The 20,302-nt window shown below is 43.4% G+C and overlaps 1 protein-coding gene across 1 annotated transcript; it reads right to left on the reverse strand.

The window, feature by feature from the left end:
* Positions 1–4,232: 4,232 nt before the first annotated feature.
* Positions 4,233–11,539, reverse strand: si:dkey-14o18.2 (neuronal pentraxin-2). The gene is made up of 6 exons (XM_041053725.1): positions 10,754–11,539; positions 7,680–7,791; positions 7,071–7,400; positions 6,608–6,855; positions 5,039–5,218; positions 4,233–4,442 (listed from the first exon to the last, which is right to left on the reverse strand). The coding sequence occupies exons 1-6, from the start codon at positions 11,537–11,539 to the stop codon at positions 4,233–4,235; spliced, it is 1,866 nt and encodes a 621-aa protein (XP_040909659.1).
* Between the last annotated feature and the right edge of the window lie 8,763 nt (positions 11,540–20,302).

The following is a 20,302-nucleotide window of genomic DNA, read 5'->3' on the forward strand; positions in this document are numbered from 1 at the left end:
TGGAAGATAAACACACTTACTATGACTTAATGAATGAAATGTGGAAAGAAAATTTATCAGTGTGTTTAATGAACAAATAAAATGGGAGGACAGAGCAGAAACGGTGAGTGTGTGTGTGTGTGTGTGTGTGTGTGTGTTTTCACCTGCTCATCCTCTGTTCTGGCTGTGACCACAGCGCCCCCCAGCGCCATGCAGCGGTACTGGCTCGTTGTGAAAGACAAAGAAAGGGACATGGTGGAAATAATTTATCCTCCAAGTTTGTTTAAAGCTGCTTAAAGCTCCAGATGACCTTTTCACAGCAGCAATGCCACGTCTACATCAATTTTGATTACTTCCCAATATGACAGTTTTTTCCCTGTCATGCATGAATGATTAAATTCAAAAGCTGTTTTCTAAAATTCAGATGCAGATCAGCACTGCTGGGTCAAGTGGTTTTTGTAGATGTTTCTTTGTGTTTAATCTGCAGATGAGCTGCGAGTTGCACAGCGCGACTGATAATCACCTGTTCTACTTTTATGGGATTCTTTTTTCTTTTGTTTGTTCAGCAAATATAGAAACGATCAAAGAAAATCTAAAAAAAAAAAAAAATTAAAGCTAATTCTCCAGTCTGTTTGTCAGATCTCTTAGTTTGGTTTCCTGCAGGGTCGACTGTGACTGGAACACCAAGGTGATCTGAAACACACACACACACACACACAAACACACACCAGAAGGACATAAAACATACATCACAATGTCCATACATCTGTTTCCATGGTTACAGGATAATAGATGATGCGTCGGGGAGAAAACAAAGCAGACTGACAGAAGTAAAAAAATAAAATGATGAGACCATTCAGAGGAAACATAAAGAGTTAAGCCTCACTGAAAAGCTTCACATAAAGAGATTCATTCTAAAATAAGACGTGAAAAGACTGATGTCCTCATTTCTGACGCGGCGACGGTGAAGAAAACTGGGGATGGTTTTCAAGGCAAAGACCAAGACGTCATCAAGGTTTAGCTTCAGCGTTATTCTAAAGACCAGGGATTCTTTAAGCATAAGTCTGGTCTTATTCTGCATTTTTCTTTTTGCCAAAAATGATGAAAAGACCAAAACCAACAATGAAGCGATCTTACCAACAAGTCGTGTGTGTATCTAAAATCTCAGTAATAAAACAGAACAACACTCTTGCCTTTTCAAAGCTGATAATCTTAATGTAGCGCTGGTTACATCTGTTTCTGAAGAATGCAGAGAGAAGTGATGAGGCAGCCGTCTGTACTGACTGAACCAGAGAGACGACACAGCAACACTCACACACATCAGAGGAAATCCTTATCCTTTATCAGGCTGATGCTGAGTTTTGACTGTACGGTTGTGTCTGCATTAGTCTGCATTACACTGAATCTAACATATAAACTTTCATATCAATAAGCTTGTTGTGCTGAGAGCGTATGTTCCCACTCACCTCTGATAGAATCCTGCCGTGATGATAGTTTCGGTTGAAGTGTTGTTCCGCCTCCATGCAGGAAGGTTTGTAGATCAGCCTCGGCTGGGAAACTGTTTCTGGAAAAAAAAAAAATGTTGACGTTGAGTTTACAAATGTCATTTTGATGCTCTGTACTCAACAAATAAAATTCATTTTAATTGTGTGTTAAGTGGCACTTACAAACCTCTCAACCAATTTTTATTGATGTCTTTTATTCCCAATATTAAATTATCTCTTCAGTTGTTTTTAATCAAAGCTAATGGACTCTCAAAGAGCAAAAAGCAGCTAATTAATGAAATTATTAACTAATGAAATGAATAAAACTCAACAGTCTTCTTGAACCCACTTGACATTGACCATGCAAGTAATAGATTTTGATGTGAAACTGCCTAAAAACATGGGAAGTGCTTTTACTCCACAAAAATCCACTTAATGCATTCGTCTGTTGTGTTTTTCTTCACTGTTATGGCGCCTTGATCAAAAGATCCCATACATACATCACTTCAAACGAAACTCTAATGTTGAATTAGTATTTGAAACACGACATCAGTCACACAACAACAGAATATGGATATACAGTACAGCGCAAAGTGTTCAAAGAAAAGAGTTTGCAATCCAGTTTGAATTCATAAAATATTTTAAATAGTTTTATTCAAAATCCTGACAGGCCTATTTACAAATATTTGACAGCGTTTATAGTGCATTTTTTTTTTTCCTCTTTCAAGTTTTATAATTCAGTTTATAGTTTTGGCTCACACATGAGGGAAGGAAAGTTGACTGAACACACTGTGATACTTCGTATATTTACAGGCAAAAAGACACAAGAATAATCATAACAGAAAACCTAAGAGATTAAAATGTACACCAAAGGCGAGGATAAGCAGGTCTTCATGCAGAGAGTGCTTTATCTTACTTTCACGTGTCTTACGTCAACATTCAGCTTACAAATTAACAGTTAGGTATTAGAAGTAGGTCTACGGACCCAAGTCTAAGTAAGAAAGACAGAAGAAACATATCAGACAAAGAAATAAATATGACATGCATTTGGCCCACTATCATGAGAGGAGAACAGGAGCATGGTTTCAACGTGCTGCTCATCTTGGCATTACAGCTGTAGTGCGACACAGTCGGGATGATGTGGTCCTGATGCTGAGAGACACTTTCTATCACCATGGCAACAACAGATACCTCTTTTTACTAACAAAAGAGAGAGTTCAACGCAGGATGGAGTCTGAGTTTAACTCAGAGGGGACAGGGTTATAAATAAACAAATGATAAACAGTTACTTCCAAAGGTGTGCTTTACAAACAAACACAGGTTTTTGTGAGGGTTGAGAAAGTGCTATATAATTATTTACAATGAGAAATATCATCATAAATCCTTTAAATAATTAAAAACAATCTAATCTGATATAATTTACATGTACAAAAACCGCTTTTGTTATAAAAATGTGAAAGTGCAGCTACAAACCGTTGACATGACATCAGCAGTGTCTCTTTTCACCTCTTTATCTTCTCTGAGCATGTGCGAGTGTGTGTGTGTGTGTGTGTGTGTGTGTGCGTGTGTGTCTGCCTGTGCCATGTGGTTTGAGCTGGTCGGAAATAGGCTGGATCAGATCAGTCGTCCACAGGTAAATCCTGCTGTAAGCCACCAGTTGCCGAGGAGATATCAGTATTACCGCGGTGGCACGTTGAGGGACGTTAACCTGTACCGATGCAGTCAGGTGGCTGTCATGTGTCATGTCTGACACTGAGCCGTGGCGCTCTTACGTTTGACTACTGTTTAACTTCTGAACAGAGAAACAGAGACACAGAAAATTCAAAACATCACATTCAGTCCTGCATTGACAAAATGTAATTCACTGATAATACCTGGATCACATTTTTTGTCCTGAATGTCACAAATGACATCTAAATGACAAATGATGTCTACAATAAAGCATGTTAGAGAGTTTTCAATATGAAATACTAACATAAAAAAGTCTGCCCAAAATCTCAGTGTGCAAAATCCCATCATTAGGTTGTGCTAACTCTGTGCCAAATTTGACCTGCATGATAAAAAAAAAAAAAAAAAAAAAAGTCCAGCAACAGCATTATTCCTTTGTCTCCACAAAATAATGAGCAGATATTTGATTGTCAGTACTTCAGCAACATGTACGGATCACCAAGTTGTGACCTGAGTCGCAGGTCTCAACTTGGCTTGATCTGTAATCGTTCCTGTGCTTTTTAGCTGCTCTTTCACCTCCTGTGATGTTTATGTTGCTCACAAACCGAATAAATCAAGCTGGAGCCGGCGAGCTAATGGCAACGGGCAACCTTTGGACCTGTTCTGATGGGAGGAAATCCTATTATGTGTTTCGGATCCCTGAGAGCAGCCGCAGTCATGACCACACAGCCGGTAAATCCAAAGCCCTGCGCTCTTCGGAGCCTTCAAAGTCATCCTGCTGAGAGTGTAAGAGCGAGGAAGTGAGTGTGTAGGTGGAGAAGGCAGAAAGACTGAACAGGAATGGCAAAAAAAATATATAGAAAAAGCAAAATAACTCCTCACTCTGCCTGTTGCCCATGGCTGACCTTGGCTTATTAAAGTTCCCGCAGAGCAAAATAATGAAAAACCAGAGAAAGCAATGAAATAAATGATTCCCTCATCTTCAATCCAACACGAAATCATATTTTTCCCCACTCGTCAGCCATTTTAGCCTCAGGCATGTCACCGGTTACATGTGAGTGATGATCCTCCTCTCTGTGTGTGAGGGTCCAGCGTCAGTCCCTAGTGGCAGGGTTCAAAGGGGAACTCGGTGAGTCCACCGTGGAGCTCCACTGACTCCTCCGACCAGGACATGACGTCGCCGATGAGGTGGCCTCCGCAGGTCGCCTGGCTGTGGATCTCGTTTGGTGTCAGGACTCTGGACCAGAACTGAAGATCTGACAGCTCTCCCATGAAGGACTGAGTAACGTCGAAGCGACCCCCCATCGTGTCCTGCGGAGAGCAAAGAAGAATCGATGGACTGGATCTTTACAGATGGACAAGTGACTAAAAGGTGACTGAGTTTTTGGAAACGATGAATCACTGGTCTGAATATTAAATACCTCAAATGAGAGATCTCATTGTTTGACTTACTATCCATTTGAATAGTAAAGTCACAACCTTCCTATCTCTTCCTATTATTTACCTTTAGGACAAAGTCTGTCTTCAGGTGTACTAGAGTGAGGGTCACTGAACACAATGAAAAAGTCATGCTAATCCAATCCAGATATTTTTTCCCAGGCAAATGTAACTGGACCTGTGTTCATCCTGACAGATTATATTAGTGACAGGTTATATTAGTGAGAGTCCAGCTCGTGGACACTTTTTTGGCGTCTTTCCAACTGGTTAAGTTTATGCTGGTTTCGGGCGAGAGGCCAATCACGGCCTTCGGTTTTGTCTGAAAGAAAACTATAAATGATGTTTGTTCTTTTGTTCACAAAGATCTCCTCTATGGTTTGGAGGCTGTAAGGTACTGTAAGTGTTTCAGGAGACATTGCTGTACATACATCACACTCAGCTCTGGTCAGGTAGCAAACTGTCTCTCCTACCTGCTCCTGCCCCAGGACGAAGATCCCTCCCGGTTTGATGGCATGCCAGGCTGACAGGTTTTGCCCTGAGCCTTTCTTCACCCCATCCTGATAGGCCTCCCAGATACCATCACGTGTCGACCACGTCACACACACATGATGCCACTTCCCATCTGTCATGGTTATGGGCAATGTCACCGCCTAAACGCCCAGGTGGAGAAAGACAAGCAGGTAGAGAAAGACAGACGTAAGAAAAACAAAAAAGATTTCTATTCCACTGAGACTCCAGAACTTATTTAAATAACACGTCCATCCACACAGAAACTTTTTCTTTGTTTTCTCAGGAATGAAAAAGCAACAGGCTTCTTCATCGTGGAGGCAAATTTCCTCGACAAACGTTTACTGGATGATGGCTTCAGACAGCTCCACGTGCAAGCGCTCGCAGCTGGTGCAACATGAGGACCTCCACTCTGTTCACCCTCATCGACGCCAGAAAATTAATTAAAAAGACTGAAATTAAACTGCATTCTGAAGATCCTTTAACTGTGCCATTGATAAGTTTGATGACTGCCAAGTGTGTGACGAGAAGAAAACAAACATGACAGTTTACTTCCCCTGATAATGTCACTCCTACAGACAATTAGGCCAATCACTTTAGATAATCAGATTAATTGCTTTGTTGATTTGCTCGCTGAGCTCGCTGCACACAGCACCGGAGCAGGAAGGGGAAAAAGACAAGCATCTGTCTTCCGTTAAGGAGAAAAGGTATCAGCCTTTCAAAGAACAGCAGATTAGGAGGGTAACAGAATAACTGAGTCATTTGTATGTCAACAATCTGTTTACAGGTTAATATCTCATTAAATAATAAAGTGTCACTGTCACTGAGATTTACACCACAAGATGAATTTAACTGTACAAAATTCTCTAAGTCGCTTTTTTTCAACTCCTCCGGGAAGAATCCTGTGCCATGACCTCTACAAAGAGAGAAGTTGTCACGTGAGTTTGTTTACGCCGTGTTTTACTTTTTCTTTTAAGCTTTTACATTTTTAATGCTTTAATATTAGTGACAGGTAAATGAAATATATGTGGAAATAACGGCCGGTGAGCCAAAGTGTGGTTGGCCCTTTACTCTGCGGATGACACCAGTGAGTCTGAGGTCACTATCGTCTCCTCTCTCCGACCTCCGCTGGTGAGGTGAAGCTCTCCTGTCAGTCTGAGCTGTGACTATCACACCTCACTGTGTACGAGATTAGTAACACTCCGGGCTGTGTATGTGTGTGAATTGCATAATTACCTGAGGACACTGGCCTCCTAAAGCTGAGAGAAGCAGCAATTATGACTGGAAAATCCCTCTATAAGAACTTCACAGAGTCTTTAATCCTTGAATAAACAGTACACACCAGTGTTTCCTGAGCCAGAAGCAGCAGGGCCCACGGCGCAAAGAAAAGCGGCGTCAACTTTACAAGTTCTTATTTAAAAACTTCGACCGAGTTTTAGTGTCCAGATCTGGATTTCTCAACATTTGTGCAAAAGCTCTGTGGCATGATATGGTGACCGACGGACTTGGGTCATACACCGCGGTGCTTTCACCTTGTCATTGATCAGCAGCTCCATGGGGTTGCTGCCCCATTCGATGAGCACCAGCTCGTTGGCTTGCCCTGGTACGGCGTAGGAGAAGGGTGTGCCGAGGCCAGGACCTGCCCCTGCCTTCAGCCACAGGCAGACGGTCAGGGCGAAGATCTCGTTGACCACCGACCGCTTCATCCTGGCATACATGTAGTTGGTCCTCATGGGGAAGTCGAGCAGGAAAGCGCTCGGGCTCTTTAGCTTCTTGTGGTCTCCTGGTGAGACAGAGAGTTTAGATTCGGCTCATTCATCTGTATGGCACGTGAACTGTGCGTTTCTTACGGGAGAGCAGTCTCAAACATTGACAAGCATCTTTTATCTGTTCCCCAAATGCCCCTGCTGATGTTTGACCTGTAACCCTTTTTCTTTCAGTAAAGCTGTTATGCGATTGCCGATTTGTAATTTGTGTGTATGTGTGTGTTTGTACCATGGTCGTTGTTGCCGTGGTGCAGTTGGCTAAGCACCGTTTCCAGCTTGCTGTGCCCGGCGCCCCGCACACTCGTCTCCTTGCTGCTGAAAGGCAATCGCCGTGGGTGATGACTGTTGCTGTGGTGGTTGTCATGGTGGTCGTTGCCGTGGTGCTTGTCGTGGTGGTCCTCGTGGTGGTCCTCGTGGTGGTCATCATGGTGGCCAGGTTCATGGTGATAGTCGTGGTGATCACTGTCGTGGTGGCCGTAGTGGTCGTCGTGGTGGTCATTGTGATGGTCATCATGATGGTCGTTGTGGTGGTCGTCATGGTGACCGTGATGCCGGCCGTAGTGCCAGTCATAATGGTGGTCATAGTGGTGATTCTGATGGCGATTGTTTTGACCGCTGTGATGGTTGTCCCGGTGGCTGCTGTAGTGGTGGTTGTGACGGCTGTCGTGGTGGCCGTCATGGTGACCGGTACGATGGTGGTCGTCATGGTGGCTGTCATGATGGCCGTTGCCGTGATGCTCATCATGATGGTCGCCATGGTGGTCATCATAATGGCTGCTGCTGCGGTGGTCGTCGTGGTGGTCGTCGTGGTGATCACCGTGGTGGTCGTTATGGTGACCATAGTCATGGTGATCTCGGTGGTAGCTATGCAGCTGCTCTTCCAGGGCGTTGATCTTCCGCTGGAGGAGTTCTCTTAGGGAGCTGGAGTAGGAGCTGGAGGAGTTTCTGGCCTGCAGACACACAACATGTGAGGAAATCATTTCTGACAGCCTCAGTGGAGCCGTCAGAGACTCTGCTTTATAGGGACTGTGTAAACTTAAACATAATAGATAACAGAGGGTTATAGATATTCATTAGCTGAATCTCAGTGTTGCTGCTTGTCTGGGTCACATGTTTTTATGATATAGCCAGTGTATATATGTGGCACAAGTATATATTTTTTAACACCAAATCAACCTTAGTCTACCCTAAACAACCATGACTGTAGTGTTAAATCAATGAAGTAGACCAATCCCACTGTGTGAATATTTTTATCATCATACCCAGTATTTCCCACAGAGCCTCTGGTACGGCTTCTCATTTACAATGGAGAAATAAAAAAATACATTAATATGGCAATAAAATTAATTAGAAAGCGTTTTTTCAGAAAAGTAAAAATAATGAGAATATTTGAAAGAAAAGGACTGAGTGAAGACTTTGAACAAATACAACTGTCAATTTAACAAAAACGTTGTTAACTTCACTAGTAAGCCAGGAGCTTTCAACAACATCACACAGTCTTCATCAGCGGATGGAGCTGGTTCAGTTGTGTACAAACATAAAAGCAGAACTTTAATGATTCACTTTTAAGCTTGACAGTTGGTATGTACTCAGACTTAGTTTCGAAGTTTAGAAGAGTCAGAAATTCTCTGCAGCAAATTTAGAGATGTACAGTGACATTTAAATTTGCAGTGGAAAAGTTTCTGGCCCTCCCTTCAAGCCCTCCTCCATCCTCTCCCTCGCTCATCCTCGTCTTCTTCACCTGCAAATCCGGCTTTGTTCCCTGCCAGCACACGCCACGATTAATAGCCGTGTCAGGGAGGATGAAGCTAATTGAAGGTGAGGCTTGCTAGCGCCCTTCGGCGCGTGGCCAGGGGCTGGTGGCATAGACATCCTGTTTGAGGAGGGAGTGATGGAAGGTAAATCCTGGCCCTGCTTCTGTTTTGTCTCACACCTTCAGGGGAGATCGAAGGGGATTTCTGGCAACACCTTCCCTGAGCATAGCGTGAGACCACCTGCACTGATAATAAGGCGTTCGCAGACCAGCGGGCAGCAGGGTTTTAGTCTCGCAATGTGACAACTGCATCACGAATATGTTGTAACACAAGTGAGACAGTAGAACTGCATGTATTGTCTGAGTTTAGAAAGCGTATCACCTACTATCACATACTGTGCACAGTGCCTACAAATTAGAAAAGATCTAAATTCTGAGAGAGAGACTGCTTTGGTACTTTGTAGGTTCAGGTTAAAAAGTTAAAGCTTTTCAAAGATCTGGATCAGTGGTTCCAAACGTGTTTGCTTCGTGACTCTTTAAGCATGTTTTAATCAGACAAAGAGGGATTTTTAAACATTCTGTGATAATTTCAGTAATGTTTACAGACTTGAGCAGCAAAAACTTGCCAGTACAAAAGAAAAGCAAAAATACAAACCCTAAAACATTTAACATAATTTTATGGAGAGGTTGGGAACCACTGGTCTGGATTATATACAACTGGAGTTTTAACAGCATTCCTGGATTTCATAGCTGTTGCCACTAAAACATCAAAACATTAAAATACTTTCAATTTTCAAAGAAGATTACGCCAAAGACTTTTGGACATCTTATGACCCACAAATCACCAAATCTATGCAGAAGAACATGAGGTGGCCTTCAGGTAAAGTGAAAAGGCAAAAGACCCTCTCTGGAGCCAGTGTTTGTTTTGTTTGTTCTGGGCTACCGTAGAAATGTGGCAGGCCCCGTGGGTTTCAGGTGATCGTACACTAATGAAAAGAGTGGGTTTAACCACGCTGAATAAACCTTAAATGAATGTTCATGGAACACCAGTTTGATCTGGTGGTCTGACGGGCTTCACACCCCTGTCCTCCTCTAAGCTGCGCTCGTCTCTTTCCACCATGTGATGGTTGAACATGGATTGCTTTTGGTCAGGGGTGGGGGCTAATCAACTTAGAGCAGCTTCCTGTTTGAGCTCAGCCTTGGCCACTGATATCAAGGATAGACACTGACAGCCGGAACAACTCTGGCAGGACATGAGCGTCCAAATGAGACAACAGGGAAACAGCTGTGATATTAGCTTTGTGGGTGATGTTTGCCCCTGTAGTGATTTCTGTGTCTGCAGACCATTTAGTTGAACTTTATCATACAGTCTTATGGTCCTTGTCAGCCACTGCGTTCCATAAAGGAATGTCGTCTGCCGTTGCCACCCCTGGGCACAGGGCAGTCCTAGTCCTGCCCTTGTTTGTGGTTTGATGATGGTGGAAGAAGCTACCAGATGTTATCAGAGCAGCAGCGTCTCTCTATCTCATCTCCTCTGAGATCACTTCCTCTCCTAACACGTCTAACGCCCTAACATACCTAACTAGCACTTCCTGTCAGTGTGCTTCCTCACCTGATGTCCCTGCACTTTGTCTTATTGAACAGATTTAGTACTTAATACTTACTTCAAGGCCTCCTACTGTACTGAAGCTTAGTGTTGTCCCTCATTTGTAAATCACTTTGGATATAAGCTTCTGCCAAATGAGTAGATGTAAATGTAAAATCTGAATCTGAATATTTAACACTTGAAATATGTTATTATACGCATTACAAAATGGCCTTTTAATGAAGTGAACACAAACAGTATCCAATGGGTTACCAATGTCTTCACCAAACACATCCTTCTTACAGTATTTTGGCAGTAGACATTGTGGTAGCTGATTCGGCGGCTGAGCTTGTGACACTCAGTGACGCAAGATATAACCCCAATTAAGTCAAACCTTTGATAGGCTTCTGCCTCCCTGGAAACTGTTCAGCATTTCTTTGCAGACACAGTACTAAGCATTTTAAAATGTTCATCTGGTGCAGAACGTGCATAGAGTTTACCCTTTTCACCTGAAGCATCAGAGCTTCACACTAAAGCTACAATAAATGTTTCACATTAAAAAAAAAAAACTCACCTGCAAGTTCTCGAGCCTCTCCTTCAGCGCCTGCAGGGTTTTGCCTGTCTGTTCAGGAGAGAAGGAGCTGTGTTTGCTGTATGACGAGCCCTTCCTGTGGTGGGGGTCTGATCTGTGGCTGCCGTGGGAGTAGTGGTGATCATTGCTGTGATACGCCGAGGGCCCGTGGTGCGACGAAGATGGCGCGTGGTGGCTGCCGTGATGCCCGTGGTGGTCATCGTGGTTGTTGTCATGATGGTTGTCATGGTGGCTGTCGTGATGATTGTCATGATGGGTATCATGATGGTTGTCGTGGTGATTGTCGTGGTGGTTGTCGTGGTGACCAGTGCTATGGTGACCGCCGAAGCCCTCGCACAAGGTGAGCTTGGCGGTCAGCTCCCTGATGGTCTCCCGCTGGTCCAGGATGGTCTCCTTCTGCCTCACAAGGCTTTCTCGCAGATGTAAGATGGTGGCTTTGGCCTCGTCTGACATCATGTTTCGCCAGTTGCTGCCACTGTGACTGTTACTGTGGCCATTACTGCTTGGTCCATGGGGCACACTGGGTGGGGAGTAGCAGCTAGGGTCTGCTTCTGGGGGAATGGGGGTGCAAACAAATTTGGGACTGATGCCATAGCTATATTCTATGCCAGGTAGACTGCCTGCTGCTGCTGCACAGGACAGGAAGTAGTAGAAAATTAGAGAACGTAGGGGGAAGAAAGGGAGGACAAACCCCAGAGAGGCTCCAACCCACTGTCGGTGCCTCACAGATAAAGGCATGAGACTCAGAGGACTGACGTCTCTGGCCATATTTGATAGGAGCCCAAGTTATTCCTTGACAAATGACAGTCCTTCCAGGCCTTAGCTTTGCTGTGGCGAACACCATGAATGGAGGTCATTGGTGTTGGATTGAAAGTTGTCGGGGCAAAGCATGTCAACACTAAAAGTGCATAACAACATAAATTTGTTTCAGAGGACAAGAATCACAAACTCCAAGGCAGTAATCCAAAGCACGATAAGGGTACTGCCAAACTCTTTAGCTGTTCGCCTTCAAGACGACCCTGAGGTATCATGCAAGGTTTCTTGGCTCCATAGCAAGTTAACAAGCCGTGAAAGCTCAGCTGATGTATCCTGATAGGTTCATCTGCTGTGTCGGGGAAAAAGTCTTGGACCACCGCCAGCCAGGTGATCTCGCTTAGCTCCAAGGACCTCCTGTGTTTGGCAGCCAAGAATAATCCCTTTAATTTTGGCTTCTAACCACCCATCAGATCCCAGAGTCCTCTTACCTGTGTGGAAAGGAAAAAATATGTAAGAGGATAAAAACACAGGAAATGCAGAGACTTAAATGAAAGAAATGGCATTAATTTCCAATTTTAAAGTATTAACAATTTTACTTACAACAAAAACTAGAGATCACATTAGATAAGCTATTGTCGAGATGTGCCTGCTTTGCATTAAAGGAGTAAGACCTGAAGAGGATAGAAGGAGATTTAAAAGAAAAGAATCTGGGTCACAGCTAAAGAGATAACGCATGTCTGTAGAAACAGATGAATACAGTTGTTGTATAGTGTATGTTGTATGTGAGCATAGATGGATAACAGGCGGAGAATACATAAATCAGAGGTGATCTACATCGTAAACAATTCATCTCCAATTATCAAATCACCCCTTCAGTCCGTCAGCATTTCCAGCCTGCACTGAGCCAGCAGGCTGCAGTCTAAGTTCAGTGACGCCAGTAGGCAGGTAGACGGCACCGAGGGGGGAGGCCAGTGGGGTGTCATCAAGGCGGCAGTCGGGCTGTGTAATCAGATTACAGCCAATTAATCTGGCCCCAAAACCACAGCCCAGCAATTCACATAATGAAAGCCGGTTTTCATTTGAAACGTGGGTGGGAGCGCGGAGCTCAGACAATCACACCAGAGCCTCATGAATCAGTGTCAGAGCTCCTCCACCCTCAGACGGCATGTTGACTGGCTTTTTAAAGGTGGCACGGTGAGGGAAGACAGAGTCAGAGGGGGGAGATCCTGACAAACGCTGTGATGCTAGTGCAATGCTCAAGAACTCTGAGGCAAAACTATATGTCCCTGGCCATTAGCTGTTTAATTTTATCAGAAACTAGGCAGAATAATAATCAAGGAAATAAAGACTTTTGCGCAGATGTTACTGTTTTATATCATTTCTGTTTCTGCATTATAATCATTATTTGTATTTATGGATTTTAGAATATATAAGGTGAGGAAACAGAGGAACACTGCACCCAAAGGTAGACAACATTTGTATTTAATTAAAGCGAGAAGAGCTTATCAATTTAAATATTTCCTCTAAGACAAAAGGAATTTTCATATTATTATTTTGGCATGGTTAAAAAAAAAAGAAGTCCAGAAACTTTCTATTGGTGCAGCAGCATAAGGTGAGACTTCTACACGCCTAATGGGTCAGTCAGGAAGTGAGGTCTGAAGCCAGGAAGAAGAAGTTTCAGAACGCACAGGACACTGTTCGACTCTAAGCTCCTTATCTCCATAGCCTATCACCAGTTCAAACACCCAGAGCACCCATTAAGTACAAACCTCTGAGTGTAAGACACTGCACTTTCTGTGGAACTGTGCAGAGCAGACCACAGGAACATGCCCCCCCCCGCCGCCTCTTAAGGGCGACGTACTAATAGGATTGGTTGGATTTAATGCTATTTAACGAGGGCTTGGCTGCAGGGTCCTGGTTCTGCCTGAGAAACTCATCCCCCCGCCCACAAAGTCAAGCCATTGTTGTCACACGTGTTACTGCAGAAGCAGAACATGTGCGTGACATGCAGCCAGTGATCATTACGAGGCCATCAAACAGCCAGTGTGAAGGAAAATCACATATTTGGATATGAAGTTTCTCTCACGATCGCATTATGTTTCAAGACTAGATTTTACGGAGAGAATCGTTAGGAGGTGAAAAAGAGTGAGCTGGATTCAGAGAGACCATTTTTCTCACACTGTTGATGCTGAGGATTTTTACTCTTAATTTCAATTAGCGCTTATGATTTGCTATAAATGCTCTACAAATGTCAGTAACCTTAAACGTGCCCCACAGTAACATGTGTACGTACATATGTGTGTATGCTCAGCTTCTCAAGCCAACTCCAGCCCCTCGGTTGGGTCAGTTATCCAGCCTCAGCTGATATACGTCCCCACCGAGCGGCCTTGCCCTCCCCGCAGCTTAAGGGCGCTCCTCCTCCTCCTCCTGTGCGGGGGCCCTGAGTTCACCTCCCTGCCTCACGCAGCATATCACACGAGTCAGCCTCCGCTGCTGCCCCCTCTGTCAGGTGCTCTGGCTGGACGGTAAACTCTGAGTCATGTCTGTCTGAACGTGACTGGCCACAACACTCTGAGGACTGATGGTACAGAAGCTGCTGTGACATCAGTGTCAGAGCTAAAAGCCGTCTGATCTTTGAACACAGTTCGGTGAGAGGCTGAGAGGAGCCCTCCAACACTGGGAGCATCATCTCTCTCTACAGCAGAGAAAGAGTGAGTACAGCAAAACTTTTGGGAGATAACGCAGAATCCCAAAGGACACTGCAGCACAAAACGTCCAATCACACAGGCTAAAATTCTGTCTCCCATGCCACACAGGCTAAACAGACGACAAGAAAAGAGCTTTCCCACAGAAACTCCATCCTCATCCTCGTCAGGAGAAAATCCAAAGGGACACTTACTTTCATTCTGTTTTTGTTTAGCCAGTAAAAGCCTCACTAAGGTTAAATAGCTCTTATTTAAGAGTGTCCTGGCCAGGGTAAGTATGTAGGGGATAACTGACTGCCCTAAGTTAAATTAGAAATTACTTCACGTTCATTTAAAGCAATTAGAAATAATAAAACAACCACAGCATGTAGCTGTTATTTGCATAAAACTTATGCGGGGAGTTTGCTTTTTGCATATTAATGCAGAAGAAATGCATCAGATGCATTAATGAGCAGGTCTGAGACATGAAAGTAATGAAAAGTTCTCTGCCTTTAACGTGCGCTCATCCTCTGTATGTCCTGATAATAAAAAATCCAACCTGGCTCTGCATTATAAAGAAGCTCTTTGAGCACTTTGCATTGTGAAGACTTTCAATAGTGACAACGGCAAAGATGTTGGGAGGAATTTGAAGTGAGTGGAGTTTTCGTCATGAGAAGTTTTAGCTGTAAGGAAATGTAAGTTGTAGGCTTTTTGTTCGACTTTCTGTTACGAGGGATTTTTGTGAAGACTTTTCTTGACTTTATGACGTTATGACTTTTCTGGTTCTAGATGCCCAAAGCCGCCCTGTCATCCAGCTTGCTTTGTTATTTTGACATTATAATGCACACTGTGCAGATTTATGTCCAAGTTCTGGTTTTACACAGGTTTCCTCCACATTTCTGTAGGAGCTAAAAGCAATGTTCAGAATTTACTGATGTCTCAGAGCTTCTTCTCTCTTAATCACATTACACTGCCTCATCCAACGCTGTAATATAACGTCACAGCACATCATACTTCTGATTTTTTAACTTAGACCTAATTTCTCAGTCTATGTAATTATGCTTTTATTGATCGGTATCCCCCCAATAAAACCTACAACCACATGTTGCATATGATAAAATGTGAAAAGTTTGTTAATCTGGAAAAATCACAACAAAATACACACAATAATACTGTGGATATGAAACAAAGATCTGTCTTCCAGCCAAAACAGGCACCAGTTCAATTAAAATCAACTGAAAAGGGCTAAAGACGAGCTCCTGACGGCCTGTCGAACCCAGTCCTGCCTCACATTCACACAGCTACATGTAATTACAGTTTAGAGCCGCCCAGGTCAACAGGCTTCTACTGTGGAGCCGCTAAGTGCCACGTGTGCTGAGTGGCTTCGCTGCGCCGCTGTACTTTTTATTTTAGTACATTTTAATTTCAGTAATTTAGTCTTTTTAAATTTCCATAAAAATTACACTTTAAACTGTAGCACAGATGCATTTGACAACAGCCATACATCCACAACCTGAAATTAGTGAACACATCCTCCAATGTGCTCTGAGCACAGTGTTTTCATTTGCCTAAACATCGCCACTACCAAAGCAATTTCATCGAACAGACGAAGGAAAGTGAAATGTCCCGTTTGTGTCACAGTCACAGCGGTGGAACCTGTTTCAAATAAATCACGTCCACAGTTCAGATTCTGGCGTTTCTGAGACAGCGCTCAGAAAAATAATGTGATGATGATGATGTGTTCACGTCTCTTCTAACCTCTGCTGCTTCCTCATTTAGAAAGCTGCAGGAGAATTTTGAGGGGAGCTTTTAAATTCTGGAAATGTTTAACTACAGGAAAAGTCCACATTCACAGTGGTCACAAAGACTGAGACAACAGGATTAATGTCGCCTACAACAACAAGAAAGATGAATTAAAAAAAAGCCTGTGGAACCTGTGGAAGCCTGTGCCATGACGGCAACGCTAAAATTAATGTTGTCCCTAACTGAACTGTGCTACTTCCTTCTCCCTGTTCGGGTGAGTCACAGGTCGGCACCCTGCCTTCACCCCCAGATTAACACAGCACCTGAGTTTACACGGAGACAGCTTCACCAGAGAACTCCCTCCCTGGCCAGCTGGGAATACTTATGATGCCGTGGACAGCTCTCAGGCTCAAGTGTCGAGACTGAAAACACTGACCAACTAATGTGACAATGCACTGGCTTAGTACAAGGGCTTGTGGAGGTGGTGGGCTGCAGGGAGCTCGGGTTTCTTACCAAAGGTCTGGACGGGTCAGTGTAACAGACTTCAAGGTTAACAGTCTTTAGTCATAAGTTATGACCAAAACAAAACTACAAATACAAAGAGTATCAACAGCTTATTCTGGCCAGTGATGAGGGTACATTGTACAGGCACTTCACGTGAGGCTGAGACTTTTCTGTGTCTGATATGAAGACCACAGCTGAAATGGTTTCCTATGCAGACCCAGGTCGTGAAAATATTTTTACTTACTTTTTCCAGGATCCACTCTATTAAACTGTCTTTCCATAACTACAAGATTTCAGTCCCAGTTCAGTCTTTAAAGTAATTCAATACTTTGTCTTAATTCCTGCCCGTCAGTCGTGGAGAGAGAGCAGGCGTCACGCTTGTCAGGAGGTGGATTTCTGATCTGCAGGGTGATGGATCTCGTCACATTTTGCTGGGCCTCTGTAAGCTGTCTCTGGCCTCGCTGCAGCTAATGAAGAGGAGTCAAACCAAGGTCCCAGTGCTGCACGTGGCCTCAAGCCCATCAGTGCTGCACCGATCAGACCAAAGGCTCAGGAGGAGACACTGAAAGCGATCTGGAAAAGATGCGAAAGCTAACGCACCAGCAGACTCCCCTGATGATGGCTCTGAACTGTCCACTGAAATAACATGGCAATGCTTCCTTTGCTGAACAGATACAATATTGACTATAAGCAAATCTGACATGCTGAACAAAAACTATGTTAGTGGAATGAAAGTACAACAATGGATTAACAATGAAGTGACAGTCTGATGGTCTTTACTTCTAAAAAGTGTTAAAGTATTTACTATGTGAACTACAGCGGTTCAAACAGACCAGAATAAAGACGAGGCGTCAAACACGTCAAGATCTTAGTCACACGTGATTTAAAGCTCATCAAAACAGCACTGAACATTAGACGAGGCTGAAGGTGCAGCACATGCAGAGATGGAGACGGGCAGGAGGAAGTATTTCTAATATACAACAAAACTGTAGAATTAAACTTTAACAAAGTGTGTTTACAAAAACTCTAATGGGTTAATTTAACTAAAAATATCAGCACTAAAAGAAAAAAAAGGTTAATCACAAAACAAATCATATGTCGGTCCCATTCTGCTGCTTTTTACTGAGGCTCACACATTTCAGATCCACCTACGATTCAAACTGCTTCAAACATATGAATTTTCATTTCCAGCCAAAACATCAAATTATAACGAACAAACACAAGATTTCAGTCAGTCCAACACAAATCAGCCGTTCCGCAGTCAAACAAACTCACATCGACACAACAGAACACACAATCAATCACTCAGTTCATCTTAGCACAACCTGACAGAAAACTAAAACGGGTCATGTGAACTCAGGTGATCCTGCTCAGGTCAGGTTGTGTTTTTAGCCAAACCTGCTCATCATTATCGACTGACAGGAAATGGAATTATTTTATGACTTTCACATTGAGCTAAACAGGGACCACATTTTTCTAAAATTTGTGATGCTGTTGTTTGGTTAAATCCATGTTGTCATTAAAGTTTAGCCAGTAAAGAGTTTTTAAAGGTAGGTTTTTTAAAAAAAATTAAATTCAGATATCATATTTTCAGAAGGAATGTATACGTTACTGCTCCAGGGCTGTTCTGTAGGTGCAGTGTGTACATATAGAACATAAGCTGTAAGCTTATGGTAGCTGGTCAGGTCTGGCCCCTTTAGAAAATCCTTTTGTGCATTACATAAGTAAATGAATCACACATTATTTATTGTTTACGACATGAAATATACAAGAAAACCTTCTGCGTGTAAACAGTAATAATGATAGAAATAACATAATCATCTCCATCAGTCCGCAGCAGCAGAATTTACATCATCGGCATCGGTGTAAACAAACTACCTGAGAAGTTCAGCCCTACCTTTGGGATCCAGGAACTCCTGAGTGATCTGCTCACACGATCACAGGATTTCTGTCTGTTTAATGTCCCACTGGTCTGACTCAAAGCAAATAACTGGAATCATTTTGTGAGAAGGAAACGTAAAGTTTTCTTACCTGCCTGCAGGTTTGAAGTTCCCAAGCTGGTTAGTCCATTCAGCTCACTGATCAGCTTGAGGAGGATTGGCTTTAGGTGGATAATTTTAACTCTCCCTCCCTCTCTCTCTCTCTCCCTCTCTCTCTCTCTCTCTCTCTCAGACACACACCTCTCTGCTGTATGCTCAGCCTGACTTCCTAATTACTGTGGTTTTGTTTCAGGTTTACTCTCTCTGGACTCTTAGGAGAAGTTTGGAAACTGTGTTTTACTTAGCTGGTGCCTCGGTGACTCAGATTTATCTCATGAGTGAATTCAAAAACACAGAGACGTGAGAAAACCAATGAAAACAACAGGACAACACCATCACTGCACCATGGCTTCAGATTACCAGGCCATCATCAGTTTCTCCATCAAACAATAGCTGCCAGTCATAATGAACTGTAACCACATTTCTGTGTCTTAGATCGACTGTGAGCGCTCGCTGTGAAATCCCAGAGCGAGGTCAAACTGCGTTTGAATTTACTCCAATCACTTTGGCACCTGAAGCATTTTTTAATTGAAGATTTAGTTGAGCCATTTCGTCTTGATCCAGCCCCCGTGGATCTGAACCACACCCACCTGTTTACAGTCTACAGTGCTTCACAGGAGCTGGACCTGCCCTCCGTCGCGGCAGAAGACTCAGACAGGAAAAGTCCCACATACCTGTTTGGCTGGTTGACAGACCTACTCACGATGCAGGACACAAGAAGCCACGATTTCACTGATCAGCTCAGTACAGACAGATAAGTTATATCTCATAAGTTAAATATGAGATGTGCACAGGAACTTGCAAGTCATTAATAACTGTCCACTATCGAGACTGTGGAAGTTTTAAAACAGAAAATCTGAGGGGACTGAGGACTGAGGGCCCCTTTTTCCCATGTCATGTCTCTGCTGTCAATATTAAATACTCAAAAAAAAAAAAACCCTTGGAAAAGGAGCAGGGCTGTACGCAAACCTCTGCAGGTGCACGACACCTGGACAGGAACTGATTTGATTATTGTTGTCTCCCATTGAGAAAACTGACTCAGATTTTTAAAAAAAAAACAATAATGAAACAAATTCATCAAAAAACTTGTTAAAAACTACACCTCAAAGCGCACACACACACACACACACACACACAGAGTTAAGGTGTGTGTCGTCTTTTAAGGTGGAAATTCAGGCCAAGGTTACAGAAACCCTGTGGAAGCTGCCATGTTTCACTTCACTCTGGAAGTGAAACAGAAACCGGGTCTGACAGAACCTGTATATTAACGAAGGATCGTGTTGTAGAGTCCTCGTGCAAACTCAGCTGCCCTGATTCTAAGTATCCACTGTAACACAGAGCCGTACAGAGCCGCTGTGAAAGCTGTGGGTTTTACAGCACGTGTAGGAGGAGAGTGACAGAGGCTGGAAGAACAAAAGTGTGAAAGTTAAACGAGCTTCTGTCAGCAAAAACACGAGAACTACCAAACCAGGTCTTGTGTCTGCGCTGAGTTCTGGTCTGCTTTCTGCTGCGAAGTGTGGGTGTATAAAAAGCTTTCTGTGGTTGGTCTTCTCTGGATGTCTCCCTGTACGTCCTCACTGGTTGTAGAGAGGAGCCACTGTTTCTCTTTCAGTCTGAGAGACTTTCTCCAACACCTGACATTTACTGTACTTTGGATTTACATCGCTGGAGAGTTTAATAACCGACTGAAATTAAACTGCACTTCAAAATTTAGGACATTAAATTAGGACATTGTTTAGGACATTAAATAAACGTCCACGGTCCTGTTTGAGATCCTCATTTACTCCATGAGTAATAAAGAGGTG

Source organism: Toxotes jaculatrix, chromosome 13 (genome assembly GCF_017976425.1).
Source record: "Toxotes jaculatrix isolate fToxJac2 chromosome 13, fToxJac2.pri, whole genome shotgun sequence".
NCBI lineage: Eukaryota > Metazoa > Chordata > Actinopteri > Toxotidae > Toxotes > Toxotes jaculatrix.